The sequence below is a fragment of the Pholcus phalangioides genome, unplaced genomic scaffold, assembly GCF_987345545.1.
Source record: "Pholcus phalangioides strain wild (caught in Gottingen) unplaced genomic scaffold, Ppha-v1.0 ptg000002l_1, whole genome shotgun sequence".
Taxonomy (NCBI): domain Eukaryota; kingdom Metazoa; phylum Arthropoda; class Arachnida; order Araneae; family Pholcidae; genus Pholcus; species Pholcus phalangioides.
The window spans coordinates 7,458,739-7,473,605 of record NW_028301595.1 but is presented as its reverse complement, the minus strand read 5'-3'; the positions used below and the strand labels follow the sequence as shown (position 1 = coordinate 7,473,605).

General features: G+C 36.2%; 1 protein-coding gene across 1 annotated transcript; it reads right to left on the bottom strand.

Moving 5' to 3' along the window:
* Positions 1–224: 224 nt before the first annotated feature.
* LOC149089305 (uncharacterized) lies at positions 225–14,428 on the bottom strand. The gene is made up of 3 exons (XM_089240127.1): positions 13,045–14,428; positions 12,776–12,873; positions 225–368 (listed from the first exon to the last, which is right to left on the bottom strand). Exons 1-3 carry the CDS (start codon positions 14,426–14,428, stop codon positions 225–227), a joined length of 1,626 nt encoding a protein of 541 aa, XP_089096253.1.
* Positions 14,429–14,867: the final 439 nt, after the last annotated feature.

Sequence of the window (14,867 nt, the reverse complement as noted above, 5' to 3'; positions counted from 1 at the left end):
CCTGGGGGAATGAAATTTTGTTATATATATAAGAGCACCCATTACATTGTTTGTTTTATTACGTACATAATTAATGTGCGGTAAAAATGACATTGTTTTATTTAAAATGCATCCCAGGTATTTTATTTTTCTAACCGTACTGATCTGGTGATTACCTATATATAAATGCCTATTCGGTATACCATGTTTCCTAGTAAAACATGTAAATTGTATTTTTTCACGGTTCAATACAATATCCGACCTCTTGCACCAGTCCATAATTTCTTCTGTGGTTTCCTGCAGATTTTGCAGGGCCTTGGAGGCGTCTCGGTTATCACATAGTATAGCCGCATCATCGGCAAACAAGGCAAGTATACCCACTTGAGGAGCTGGAAAATCATTGATGTATATTAAAAACAACTGTGGACCCAAAACACTACCCTGAGGTACTGATGCTTGGATGTTCTTAACAGATGAATTAGAGTGACCTATTTTTACCTGGAATGTTCTGCCGATCAAATAACTGTAGAAGAAAAGTATAAAGTGTGGGGGGGGGGGATTGAGATCAATCATTTTTGCTAATAAAGTGGGATGGTCACATTTATCGAAGGCTTTTTAATATCCAAAAAGGCGGCCGCCACATAATCAGAATGGTTGAATGCATCGGTTATATATTCAGTCACCCTAATCAATTGAGTGACACAGGAATGTTCATGTCTAAAGCCATGTTATTCTTTTCGAATTGTGTTATTGTCATCCAGATATTTTCGAAATCTATAGTCCGTTTCAAGTTAACTTTGCAGTGAAGAGGAAGCTATGAGAGAACCTCATCACTCGTTGCTATGGCAACAAAAGCCTTTTAACCAATGTATCGATGCGCGGCCTCGGTAAGGTATGGACGATTTCTAGGGTATCCGCACCAAAATGTCGTTGTGGTTGCTATAGATTTTTGGATAATGGTAAAAAATACTTTTTTCTAATTTAAAACTTTCAAACGAAGAAACATCGGTTCAAAACGATATTTTTTCATTATTTTTTCAAAATCATTAAAAAAATTGAAATATTCTGTATAAATGATCATCATAAAACTAAGATTTATGGGAACTTTATTTTGCGGCGAAGGAATACACTCTCTACCTTTCTCTCCACTGCAAAGTTAACCTGAAACGGACTATAGGAGCAAAAATCCTCTCGAAGACTTTTGAACAATTAGATAAAAGGCTAATGGGCCTGAACGATTCAGGAAGTAACGGGTCAGTTCCTGATTTGGGTATTGTTCTAATGAGTGAATGTTTCCATATCTTTGGAAAGTGGTTAAATTTTAATGCTGCGTTAATAATGTTCGTGAATGTCAAAATAATATGACAAGGCAGATTTTTGAGAGCTTTGTTACTTATACCATCATAGCCACTAGCTTTTCTGATGTTTAATTTGTTTATAATGTCAGTGACTTCAGCCAAGTCTGTGGGTTCAAAGCTGGAAATATTATTATTAATGTGTATATATAACGAGCAACTCTACGACGGAGCTCAACTTGAGTCGTTAATGGTTGTACGTGATTGGGTGTAAATTTTTTTTCATAGACGGTAGCAAAGGTTTCAGCTATTTCCTCTGCTGAGAAAACCAGACCATTGGGGCCTTGTATTTTACTGATTATACGAGTACCACCAGGTTTGCAAAGATTCCATGCTTTCCATATGTTTTCATTTTCTGAGGTAGCACACATTCTCTACAAATTCGGTAAACCAACCATTTACAAAATGCTGCACTTCTTTAATCTCACGATTGAGACGATTTAGTGTAATTTTGTCTGAACGTCTACGAAAGCGCTGCCAATTACTACGTATCTTGTTTTTGTGTCTAATCTTTTGCATGATTTCTCTAGAAATTCCATATTTATTTTCAGGCTGTAGCACTTTTGCAGATGAATCATTTAATGCAGCTTGTATTAGTTGTGTTAAATGTGATAGCGCCTCATCTATATCCTGAGCATTGTTCAGGGTCAGCCCTGCTTATTGATTTGTTTCCAAAATTTGTCTATACATGTCCCAATTAATGCGTTTAATTATTCTCCTGGTGCAATATCGAAGAAAATCCGTAATAAAAAATACTGGATAGTGCGGTGAGCTGAGAATTGATTTTGTGTAAGTTTGAACGTCAAAGAGAATATTTTTGGAGATGCCAAAATCAATTACATCAGGTTGACATCTATTTTGAGGTGGTGCATGTGTTGGTGTAGTGGATGAATGTATATTTAGGAAATTATCAAGGCAAATTTTCTCAACACTCGATCACATCTGTTGGATTTTTTTATTAAAGAATAGATTGTTTCTACTATTCCAATCACCCCCTACAAAAATTGGAAGCCCTGTTCTGAATAAGTGCTTTAGTAAGGAAATATCTGTGCAATTATTGGTGGGTTTATACATTGCACAGAAAGAAATGGGTGTTCTATCTATGTAAACAGTGACAGCAGCAGTAGCTTCCATTTGAGTGGAAGGGAGGAGTTGTAATTCTTGAATTGGGATATCAGACTTCACATATACAGCTACTCCTCCCCCCCCCCCCCACCATGTAATCGGTCTTTCCTGACGCCAGTGTAACCATTAATTTTGATTTTTTGTGAAGGCAATAACCATGCTTCTGATAGAAGTAAGATATCTACTTGATAATTGAATAATTCTTCTTTTAATTCCCTTAAGTTGTCTTTGTGACCATTAGCATTCCAGGCCATAATATGTAATGGCCTGGTGTAGATATTTCTTGTTGTGCTAATTGTTGGGCTGTGAAAGAATATCAATCAAATCTTTATTCATTTGACTTATTTTGTCACTAGATATTCCAGTGGCACTCAAAACAGTGTTGAGTATGCCATTAAATTGTAAAACTTCAGGAGGAACAGCTGATGAGTTGGAATTATTATTACAATTTGGTAAATTTGACTTACTCAAAGACTTTACCTCATCAATAGACTTAATTGTGTATGAGTTATTTGTGTTTGATTCCGCGTTCACGGGATTGTTATACAGTTCTTCATTTACCTCTGTTTCTGTATTATTTTTATTATCCATTGCATCAACATATAGTTCAGAGTCAGAAGTAATATTGTGTCTATAAGTTTGTGTAATCAATTGATGTAACAGATTCCTATAAATTAATCGTGAATGTGCTTGAATAAGATCCAATTTAATTTCTGCAGTTGTTGGGATATTGCCCTTATTTTTTGCAAATGGATGAGTTCCTTAACTAATTGTGTTGTGTAGAATCGTTTGTTTTTTCAAATTCTCATTTTGAGATTGCTCATCAGAAATATTGTTATTTATAGTAATGTTGCATGATTTTTTAGTCGCTTGTCGAGTATTTGTAATTGGACTTATCTCTGTGTCCAAATTATCAACGTCTTCATCTTCAGTGCGAAGATTTTTCACTAGATTTTTCAGAAGGCACTCTCCTAATAGGAGATCCTTGCAGCCCTGGTGGAATTGTAGGAAGGAATAATCTTCCTCTATTTTTATTTAATGCTGGCCGGGCTTTACATCCAGAGAACGTCGATGTGTGAGGACCCCCGCAGTGACAACATTTAATCATCCTTGAGTTACCTTTAACTCTACAATCTCTGGTCTCATGTGATCCGGCACAAAATTCACAGGTAGGTGTAATCCTACATCTATATGAACTGCGCCCGTATGATTGACAGACCCTACATTGAATGGGTCCTTGAGCTCCTCCGTATCTTTCTATTTCTATTGGAATTTCAGCTATTCCCATAATATTAGCAATGTTTTTGTCAGAAATATAGGTACCTCAACTAAGAAAAGGGGAAGGCATCGACCAGTATGGTAATTTTTCATATTTGACACCTTAACCGGCTTAAATTGCTTTTTTTCCAAGTCAGCAACAATTTCCAATGGGTTCACATTCGTTGGAAGTTCCCTAATTACAAACTTTAGTGTTCGTTCCGAATGAGTGTTATATGTAAAGTAAAGTAATTTGTCGATGATCTTTCTCAGTGAAGACCTGAAATACAATTGTGTTTTCCGTTGCTTTAAATTGTGGAGGTATTTCGCATATTTTCTTGGCAGCTGCAAAGTCAGAAATCCAGCCTTCACCCCATTCTGTGAGAATAATGGACGGAATATTAATTTTACGTGAGAAATTAGGGGCATTTCCAGTTGGGTTAGGGGTTGATATGTTTCCGTTGTTTGTCCCTTCATTAATATCAATGTTGTAATTATGTATCTTAGTTTTTTCCGAGTAACAACCTTGAATCCCTCATCATCACTTGATTTATCAGATGCATTACTTATACAAGCGTTTCTCGGTGTGATTTTTTTTGCAGCATTTGTGATGATATGGGCTTGAAATGGGTCCTGAGTGGTCTTATTATATGTATTAGATGCATTTGTTTGTCCCGAAGTGCTAGATCCAAGATTAACCGGGAAGACCTCGTTACTTTTTGTAATTTTATATTCGTGAGTGTTGGAGGGTGTTACCTGTTTCTTATTCAAATTACTTTCTTGTTTCTCCTGTGATATTACCGTTTGTGTAATTTCCACATCCTTGTTATCACAAGAAATAATATGTTTAAGGGATTTTGGAACAATATCAAGCTGTGTTGCCAAGGAATCATTGACAGTTTCTACAGTTAAACTGCAATCACTCATGGTACCAGTAGAAGTCGACTCATTACTACTTCCATTATGACTCAAATTTTGTGTAGATGATTCCGAAGTTGACTCGTTGGAAGTATTTAAGGAGTCACTAGATTTATTTACGTTTTTATCTTGTATAGGATTTTCATCCTCCCTACATCGATCAATTTTGGAGATGTTTCTATCGAAAGATTTACATATTTCAAAGTTGTAATTTCCATTCATTGTGAACGTTTTTGGCCCTAATTTTCTTCTTTTTTCCCTTCTTCCCATTATTACTTGCACCCCCACTAACTGGAGTGGAAGTCAGAGCATCTTTCCTGAACGTGAATGATATTGCATGTCGACAAGAATCAAAATTCAGGTCGTCAAAAAAAATTAGTGAATTCATTACAAAAGATTCTAAAACATTTTCCTTCTGCTTCAACACTGCATTTTCCCAGTTAATGAAATCAGCTAACACAATGAGATCAAAATCTCGAGCCAGGGTACACTTATCACTCACATGGCTTAGGTTATCTCCCAAACGGTTTTTTTCCCCAACAAAGTCAACCAGTAATTTTTCGAACAAAAACATGAAAAGAGCACAATTCATATGCCATAAATACGTTAGGGCCACACATACACACAGAATATACATTCCGGCATGTACCAATCCGTTAGAATTTCCGTACAGAAATGTGTACAACGTGCATTTATAGTTAAGTAAATAGTTTGATCATGTGGACACCACGACCTAATCTTCAGCGCGTGCTTAGGCTAGCTGAATTTAAATCAGTGACGACGCGTACGAACTGAGTAAATGTATAACCACCTACATCAGTGGTGCACTCCATCCTCCCCGCGGACCAAATACGGCCCAACTAGGGGTTCTATCTGGTTCGCGGAAGGGGTTTCGGTAGAGAAGTATCAATATACCCACCAAAAACGACAAGTACGCTGATCCTAGTTCCTTCATGAAAATACGGGATATTGTCAAATATTGCCATTTACTGCCAAAAACCATTGTGAAATAAAAGTACACTCGTGAATAATACCGGAAAATTCTGAAAAAAAAAAATAAAGTAGCCAATTACAGCATAAAAATGCCAATTGTAATAAATTTGCCAATTATAGCCAAAAAAATTGTTTGTCTTTTTTTTTTTCCTTACGTGTTACAGAAACAAATCGTGTTCCACGAGTTAATGTCATCAAATTCTGATTTAAATAGTTTCTCAATTTTCTTCGTTCAGAAATTCTTTGTTTCATATTTATTCTAGTTTTTTATTAGTTCTAAAAGAGACTTGCCTTCTTAAATTTCCAGCAAATGCGTGTCTCTAACTAGAAACGCTCTATTCCGGACACTAAAATTCTTTTCTATACAATTAAAGAATAATAACTTTTCACTAAAGGATGTTCAATATTTTATCAGTTGTAAAGTATTAAAAAATTACTTCTTCTCCTCCGCAAAAAGATGGATAATCAATAACGCAAAACCTTCCTTAAACTAGTTATTTGAAGCTACAGAGCTCATAAGAGCCTGCTACTTGGAACCAACTCATAATAGATGACAGCAAACACGACCTGATCCTGGTTTCAATTTCACAGTGTTAGATAGAATTTCTATAAATTTTTTTCATAAATTTCTCTCTCCTTTTTTCAACCAATTTTTACTTGAAAATTGAAATAAAAATTATTCGAAATGATGTTAAAAATACTCTTTTTGGGATCACCAGTCATATGATGAAAGTTAAACGTACTGTTCAATTTTTTTCTAGTTGAACTCGAAGAACTTTGATCAAATAATACGAATCAACTGTGCAAAATGTCCGACATCAAATAATATTCCCTATAAGTGATAGGAAAATACGCATGCTATTTGCCATTACTCGTTCGCCGGGAATATGAGACAGTCTTCCCCGGAACATTCACCATGCGACCAGCGGAAGAGATCCTATGCCAATTGTTACGTATTTCGACAATAGGGAAATTACGAACATATCCGTAGGGTATTTAGACGAATATGTTCGCAGGCGACATAGTGAATGGGTGGATGATGCATCACCCAAGGGTAAACTAACCATTTAAGCGGCAATGACGAGATATCTCGCATCCATAGAAGCCTCTTTTTTAGCATTGACAATTCCACATATTTTGTAAAGTTGATTTCTCAGTGGAAAACTTCTGCCCTTTTACCATACAATCCTATAAATTTTGGTTCATAACTTGCATCATTACTAGTTGAATGTACTGTGAGAATAACAAAACAATTCATTTGTGGAATTTTTTGCAATCATATTTGGAATGTTACATGAATTTTGCTTTAAATTTTACATAAATATGACTCTATAAATAAAAACGGCGTTTAAGTTGTCCGAAGTCGCGGGCATCAGATGACTACGAGGGCAACATTTGGCTCCGCTGGTCATGGCGTGAGCATACATACATGCATGCCGTAGAGGCAAGTGTGAATTTTCTTTCTAGAAATCATCATCTCTATAGAAACAACCAGTTGCATGCATATCTTGTATCAGCTATAACATTGTATTATGAGCAGTGCAAAACTGTATGAGTAAGAGATACTAACCCCCGTCCCGGCAAACATAGTTCGCCATACGGGGTTCCCCGAAGGGAGCATTTATTTTCTCCACACAAAAAAAAAAAAAAAAAAAAAAAAAAAAAAATCATCAACTTTACATTTTACCCCAAGTAGCAACCATTAACAACTCGCGAGCAGCAATTTAGTGTCCCTGGGATTTATAATAATTACTTCACTCAAGTATTATATATTACATTGTAATTATCACACTGTATAGATATACATTGACATATCATCATATGAGTCCGACAATCATTTGATCTTTCAACATAAAAAAGAAAAAAAAATTCTATCCAAAACATCAGGTCAGAGCTGAAATATACAGAAGCAAATCAGCTAACTTTCCACGAGATCGAAGAACACTGCGATACAAGTTACATTTCAGTCAAATTTTATGCATTGTAACTCACAGTATTAGATATTAACACATATTTTATGTGCATTGGAGTACACATGTTATCACGAACTAGAAGTTTACATATTTTCGTAAAAAATCAGTAACTGACACAAATTGTGAAAAAAAAATGTAGTACATATTATTAAAATTTACAGCAATAAAAAAGTTTCAAGTGAGAACTTTACATTTAAAAAATGGTATATGCCAATCCAGTCTGAATCAGCAAATCCTTTTGGTATTCATCAAATGCACTTATATTAACAGCTTAGAATTATTCAAATAACTTTTCAATAATATCTATATATTTAAACATATATCATATGTAGTCATTTAAATCTTGTCAAAAGTAGGACATTACTGGTGATGTATATAATATTCCACGCTTTTTTGCATGATGGATTTAGCTATTTTCTTACTTTTCACCAATGTTAAGATTTTTTTTGCATTCTTTTCTGTTTTTGTCCCATGCTTCACATCTATATACTATATGTTGAGCGTCGCTAGCCTCCTTTTTACAGAAGATACATAATGAGTCTCGTCTGTGGAACCTTGCTTGATAGACTCCCAGTGCCACATGTTGAGTTAACAAATGGCTTTTTGGTGATGCATCTCCAATCTGTTTTCTTTCATTACTGTGTGCTAGTATTATATCCCTTTCGTCATAATTGATTTCTTCTACTACTCTTTCGTAGAGTAGGGAATCTTCTAATTCGTACTCCACTTGGTTATCATTCATTCTGGAAATATTCACTTGCATTGTAACATCTGTTTGCACCATTTTATTCAATTTATCTTGTACTTCGTTGGTGATTGTATTTTTCTTCAGAATGTTTAATTCATTGGTATTTTTTTCAAACCACTCTAATATATTTAACAGGATCCTGTTCGCTTTTTTTCTTAGAGCATTTGGTAAGTTGAATCTTGTTACGCCCTTATTATTATTTGTTGTATATTAATATATCACCTTGAAAAGGACAAGATAATGTCTGATAAGCAATATGGATTTATAAAAAAACAAAGGTGCAATTCAAGCCTTAAAACAAGTAAAAAACACAATAATGGAGAACTTTGAGAAAGATAAACTAACATGCTTGATATCTTTGGATATATCTAATGCCTTAAACTCCATTAGAATAGATCAAGTTGAAATTGTCATCAGTGAAATGAAAATACCAACATATCTAAAAAATATACTGTTTATTACCTACGACAAAGAACGTATTGGAATCAACTTACAAATAAGTTTGAAGAATATGATATCGGAGTGCCACAAGGTTCGGTATTGGAACCAACGATATGGAACATTGCAGCGAATGAAATACTAAAAAAGGACACATCTAAAGATATAATACTACAAGCGTTTGCTGATGATTTCTTGATCATAACAGGAGAAGCACCATACAAGTTCATCAAGAAATCGAAGAACATTCTTAAGGAGCTTGCAAGGTGGGCGGACAGATTTGGCTTGAAAAGCTTCAAAAATGTGTATTTACTATAATAAAAGAAAGGGGGGAAATACCAACAATCCTTCTATAAAGATGAATAAAAAATCACGAAAATATGTAACAAAATTCAAATACTTATGCGTAGTTATCAATAGAAACTTCTCATGGACTGACCATCTACAATACATTAAGAACAAAATGGCCAAAAAGACGAAAGAAATTATTCAAAGACCAAGGGCCACTTGTTGGGGTGTCAAAGCTGAAGTGATAAAAAAAATTATTTGGAATGTTTAGAAAAAATGATAATATATGGGTACGAAATCTGGTACACAAATAACTCAGGATGACAAATTAATTTCTATCCAGAGGAAAGCTTTAATTGTTATTTCAAAATGCTATATTACTGTTCCTAATGAAGCATTGAATGTACTTAATGGGATACCACACATACAGATTACGCTTCAAAACCTGCTGAAATGTTGCAAATTGCTTCAACTTGGAGAACAAATATGCATTAATCAAGATATTGTTAAAAGAGAGCACATAAAAGAAGATAAGCCAGCTCTAATACCACCGTGGGAGAAAAAGAAGATCGACTGGAATGAAAATCAAAAGGACAGTATGGAAAATTCAGTTTACTCAGATGGATCGAGGATGGAAAACAGGGTTATCTGTGCTTATGTGCATTATAAAAACACGCAGATTGAAAAGGAGCAACTAATAAGGCTTAGTGATCGTAGCACTGTATTTAGAGCCGAAATTAGAGCGATATCACAGGCAGTACAATATACTCATGAAAATCACCTTCAAAATGTGCACATTTTTAGTGATTCGAAATCGGCACTACAAGCGCTAGCAAATCCTAACAATTATAAGGAAATGGATTGCACAATACAAAATCTAGCTAAATGAATAATATCAAATTTCATTGGATCAAAGCGCATAATAATAATAAAAGAAATTACTATATGGATAATAAAGCTAAACAGGCAGCAAAAAATGAACAAATTGACATTAAAACTGAAATCACTAAAATACAACTTAAAAATGATATAAAAAAGAATATACAGAATGAATGGCAGAGGCTGTGGAACTCTCTCAACTACAAAAGGGAGATTTACATACTCAATAATACCAATATCTTTGGAGACTTCTGCATCAACCAATTGTTAACTCAACATGGGGCACTGGGAGTCGAACAGGCAAGGTTCCACAGACGAGACTCATTATGTATCTTCTGCAAGAAGGAGGCTAGCGACGCTCAACATGTAGTATATAGATGTGAAGCATGGGACAAAGACAGAAAAGAATGCAATGTTAGCGATCACAACGTAAAAATATCAACATTGGTGAAAAATAAGAAAATAAGTAATTTCTTAAAATCCATCATGCAAAAAAGCGTGGAATATTATATACATCACCAGTAATGTCCTACTTTTGACAAGATTTAAATGACTACATATGATATATGTTTAAATATATAGATATTATTGAAAAGTTATTTGAATAATTCTAAGCTGTTAATATAAGTGCATTTGATGAATACCAAAAGGATTTGCTGATTCAGACTGGATTGGCATATACCATTTTTTAAATGTAAAGTTCTCACTTGAAACTTTTTTATTGCTGAGTTATACTGTAAATTTTAATACAAATACAAATACAAATACAACGCCACAACAGGCAAAATGCCCAACGAGGTGGCTGATAAAAAGATGCCCATAAAAATATGGTTGTCATATGTTTCAAAAATACAGCAACCCAATTAAAAATGCAATTAACACAAATTACAAACAATATATACACATGATAAAATATTATACAATGCCCATAAAGAATACTTATGGTTGTCTTATTCTAAGAATGGATAGCTTCTCGATTTACCCCAACATGTTTATCGTATTTCTTTTTAAACATGTTGCATGAGCATAATATGTATGCAATTTTTTTTTTCAATTTATGTCATACTGATTTTTTACCAAAATATGTAATCTTCTAGTTCGTGATGGCATGTGTATTGCGGTGCATATAAAATCTTATATATAAATGTGAAAGTATGTCTGTTCTTTATACAAATCTACAGTTTTACACCGATCGTCGCCAGATTTTGCATATATACCAAACAGGACCGGGATTGAACCGTAGGCTACTTTAAAAGTTCGTCAGAGCTGGGCAAATGCCCAAAATGGGCAAAAAACTGTCAGGCAACAATGGTTTTGGGGCCTCAACAATTATTTTCGGAACGTTTTCTTTGGTTACCGTGGTTTCCAACAATGCGTTTCAGACGTGTATATATGCCTTTACAATGGTTTGTCACACCTTTAATTCTGTTATTATAACAGTTAATTCCTTTATAACGGTTTGTAACTTTTCCAATCCTCCCAGTAATTGAAGAAAACCCGGGAAGAGCGCCGGGTATTTTTGCCAGCCTATATACAGGGTATCCTGTATATAGACTAGCCTTTATCTCCTCAACCGCCCATCGTAAAGGTATAGTTTGAATTTAAAAAATGCTTAAAAGGCGTTTGAATAATATTCGCTGCACAAGCTGGACGTATTTATTTATTTACAATAACCCCAGAAGGCATGAAATGCACTTATACTGGAAGAAAAGAAAAAAAAATAATAATAATAGTCAGTACGGGAAGCACTTCGCATACGGAGCCAGGTCGAAATCCCCAATATTGGAAGCAAATTTTGCGTAGGAGGCACATACAAGTTCTGATGGAAGACTGTTCCATATTCTCGCCACACGGCATCTATATCCGTGGAAAAAACAATCCCTTCTAGCCATTGGTACTCTTATTTGGAAGCGATGCCTACGTAGGTTAACTCGCCTGTCTATGATCTCAAAGAAAGGCTCTCTCGATGGTAGATAAACAATTTGGTGGACTAGTTTGTAGCACATCTTCAGATCTGCAGCGATTCTACGCCATTCCAGCGAGTGTAAACCCAGAAATTGAAGTCTCTGGCAATAGGATAGACCGCTCATGCCAGGTATTCGTTTAGTAAACGACCTCTGTGGCTTTTCGAGGAGCTGTATGTCCTTGATTTTGTAAGGGCTCCATACTTGCGAACAGAACTCCAGGGTCGGGCGAACGTACACACAGAAAGCATATGACAACGTATGCGCATCACACTTACGGTATGCCGTACGTAACATATATGAAATTCTATTAGCTTTGCAGACTATGCCATGATAATGATCAGTGAAATCCAGAATGCGGCTCATTGCAATACCTAAATCCACGCATGTATCCAATTGCTGTAACGTTTCATTACCTAGTTGGTAATATTCAGGATCGGTGCGTCTACCTAAATGCATTGATCCACTTTTTGATGATGAAATAGGTAGCTTATACTGACAACTCCACTGGAAAAGTTGTTGGCATGCAATTCTTAAGCCCCTAGTGTTTTCCACTGGAGAGAATAACTTCACGTCATCAGCGAATTGCAATAGAGAGATGGGTGACACAGCCTGAGTAATATCGTAAGTGTACAAAGTAAATAAGATCGGGCCTAACACCGATCCCTGGACAACTCCGCTTGGCACCTGACATTCTCTAGACATGACGCTGGCTACGCGAACCTGATGAACCCTGTCTGACAGCAGTTCTTGAATTATCCTCACAACTTTATCCGGAACCCCCATGCAAGCTAGCTTCCTCAGTAGTAGCAATCTGTCTACTTTATCAAATGCCTTTTGGAAATCGACGTAAATTACATCAATCTCTTGTCCAGAGTCTATAGCACTCTCCCATATATCATGACAAATCAACTGCTGCACTGGTAAGGAGCGGCCAGGAATGAAGCCAAACTGAACTGAGGGGATTAAGCCCATATCGTCGGCAAATGGAAGTAACTGATTGACGATGCATCTCTCGAAAATTTTGCAGGATATATCGGTTAACGATATCGGGCGATAATTATTCGGATCTGCCCTGGAGCCTTTATTCTTATAAATTGGACTAATAACTGCAGATTTCCAAGAACATGGGATAGACCCGTAGTCATAGAAGGATGTGAAGATGGAGCTAAGCAGAGAAGATATCGGGTCTGAAAGACGTTTGTAGAAACAACTGGGTATTCCGTCAGGACCCGGAGATGATCGACCAGGAAGGGAAGCAATAATGGCTTTTATCGTCTGAGTGCTAAACATGTCACGAAAGAAGGGATGATCATTCATAAGGCCTTGATAACGATAGTCGTAACCGGAACAACTGAAATTATATGAACCAGAAAATATGTCCGCAAAAACGTTTGCTTTCTCATAATCTTCCGTTATCGTGGTGCCATTCACAGTTAGCGTTGGTATGTCCCGGGATACACGAAGTCTACTGCGGACATCTCGGTGGAAAAAGTTCCGATCACGATTTTTACAGAGGTTGAGGAGATGTAAACTCTCTTTCTCTTGGACGTAATTTGCATAGTTCCTAGCCATGACCTTGTATTGTTCTTTAGTGGTTTGACTAGGTATTGATCTATATTGACGCCAAGCATGCAATTTCCTATTGTTTAGCATTCGTAAAACCTTATCTTTTTTTCTAAATCTCATTTGACGGGGAACATGTTCACGAGACCGCAGAAATAGAGCTGGCAAAGCATCCGCAGCTGAGATAGTTCCAGCCAGTACTTGGTTCTGCAGATCTTTTACAATAGCTGATAATCTTGGATAATCTGCATTGTGATAGTTTAGTGTTGATCGGCAATCTAATCCTGTTGTAATATGCAATGAGAAGTGTATCGGCAAGTGCGGTGGATTATCGCTGTTGCAGAAGGGTGGAAGTGCATATACGTCGTAGACCACCGAAGGATGGGTAGCAAACAGAAGATCTAAGAAGTTTTCCCCTTTCGTGGGAAAATCGACCAACTGAACAAGGCCTAGTTCTGCTGATATTGACATGAACTGTGACTCCAGTTCAGACGAGAATCTCCCGTTTATCCAATCGATTCCCCGCATGTTGAAGTCCCCGACCAAAATCACCGGAAAGCGCGCAGAGCAGTAATGCCTTAGTTCTCTCCAAAACTCACACCAATGATCTAAATTACATGCTTTATTTGGTGGAACGTACGCCGTAATAAGCCTGCACTTCCTATTTCCGCTTTTTATATCCACCGATATTATCTCAACATCTTGATTTCCATTATGCACGTTCACCAGCTTAGGTTTCAGGCTGCTTCGAATAATAATGCATACACCTCCTCCCGCAGTAGTTTCTCTGTCGTATCGGAAAATATCGTATCCTGGTAGACATATCAAGGAAGACGAAACTGATTGATGTAACCAAGTCTCTGCTATGCACAGAATGTCGACCTCATTTGACTGAATGCAGCAACGCAAATCGTCAATTTTATTCACAATACTTCTGGGGTTCATGAATATACCTGTAACTCTTGATTCAGAATCGGATGCGTGTTCATTTGTTGAAGTAATTGACGATGACTCTTCTCCGTACAGTCATTGTTGATTAGAGGTCACTAACATCAGAGAACAACAACTACGACGACAAAACTAGGAATAAAAATGTTCAACGCCAGCTGATGAACTCTATGCTTGCCTCAAATCATCAACACTCTGGCACGAAGTTAAAAAATTATCATTATCCACTAACATTCCAGTTCAACTGAAAAATGACTCAGCATCAATTTCACGTCAGTTGATCAAACTTTGCAATGGAAGAATTTCCGTCGAGACCCAAGCACTGGATTCATTACGTTCCCAAATGTATTTTGCCAGTTGTTAAACTCAGTTCAAGAACTTGCAGACAAAGTCTTCCCAAACATTGAACAAAATCACCGAAACCATGAGTGGCTTT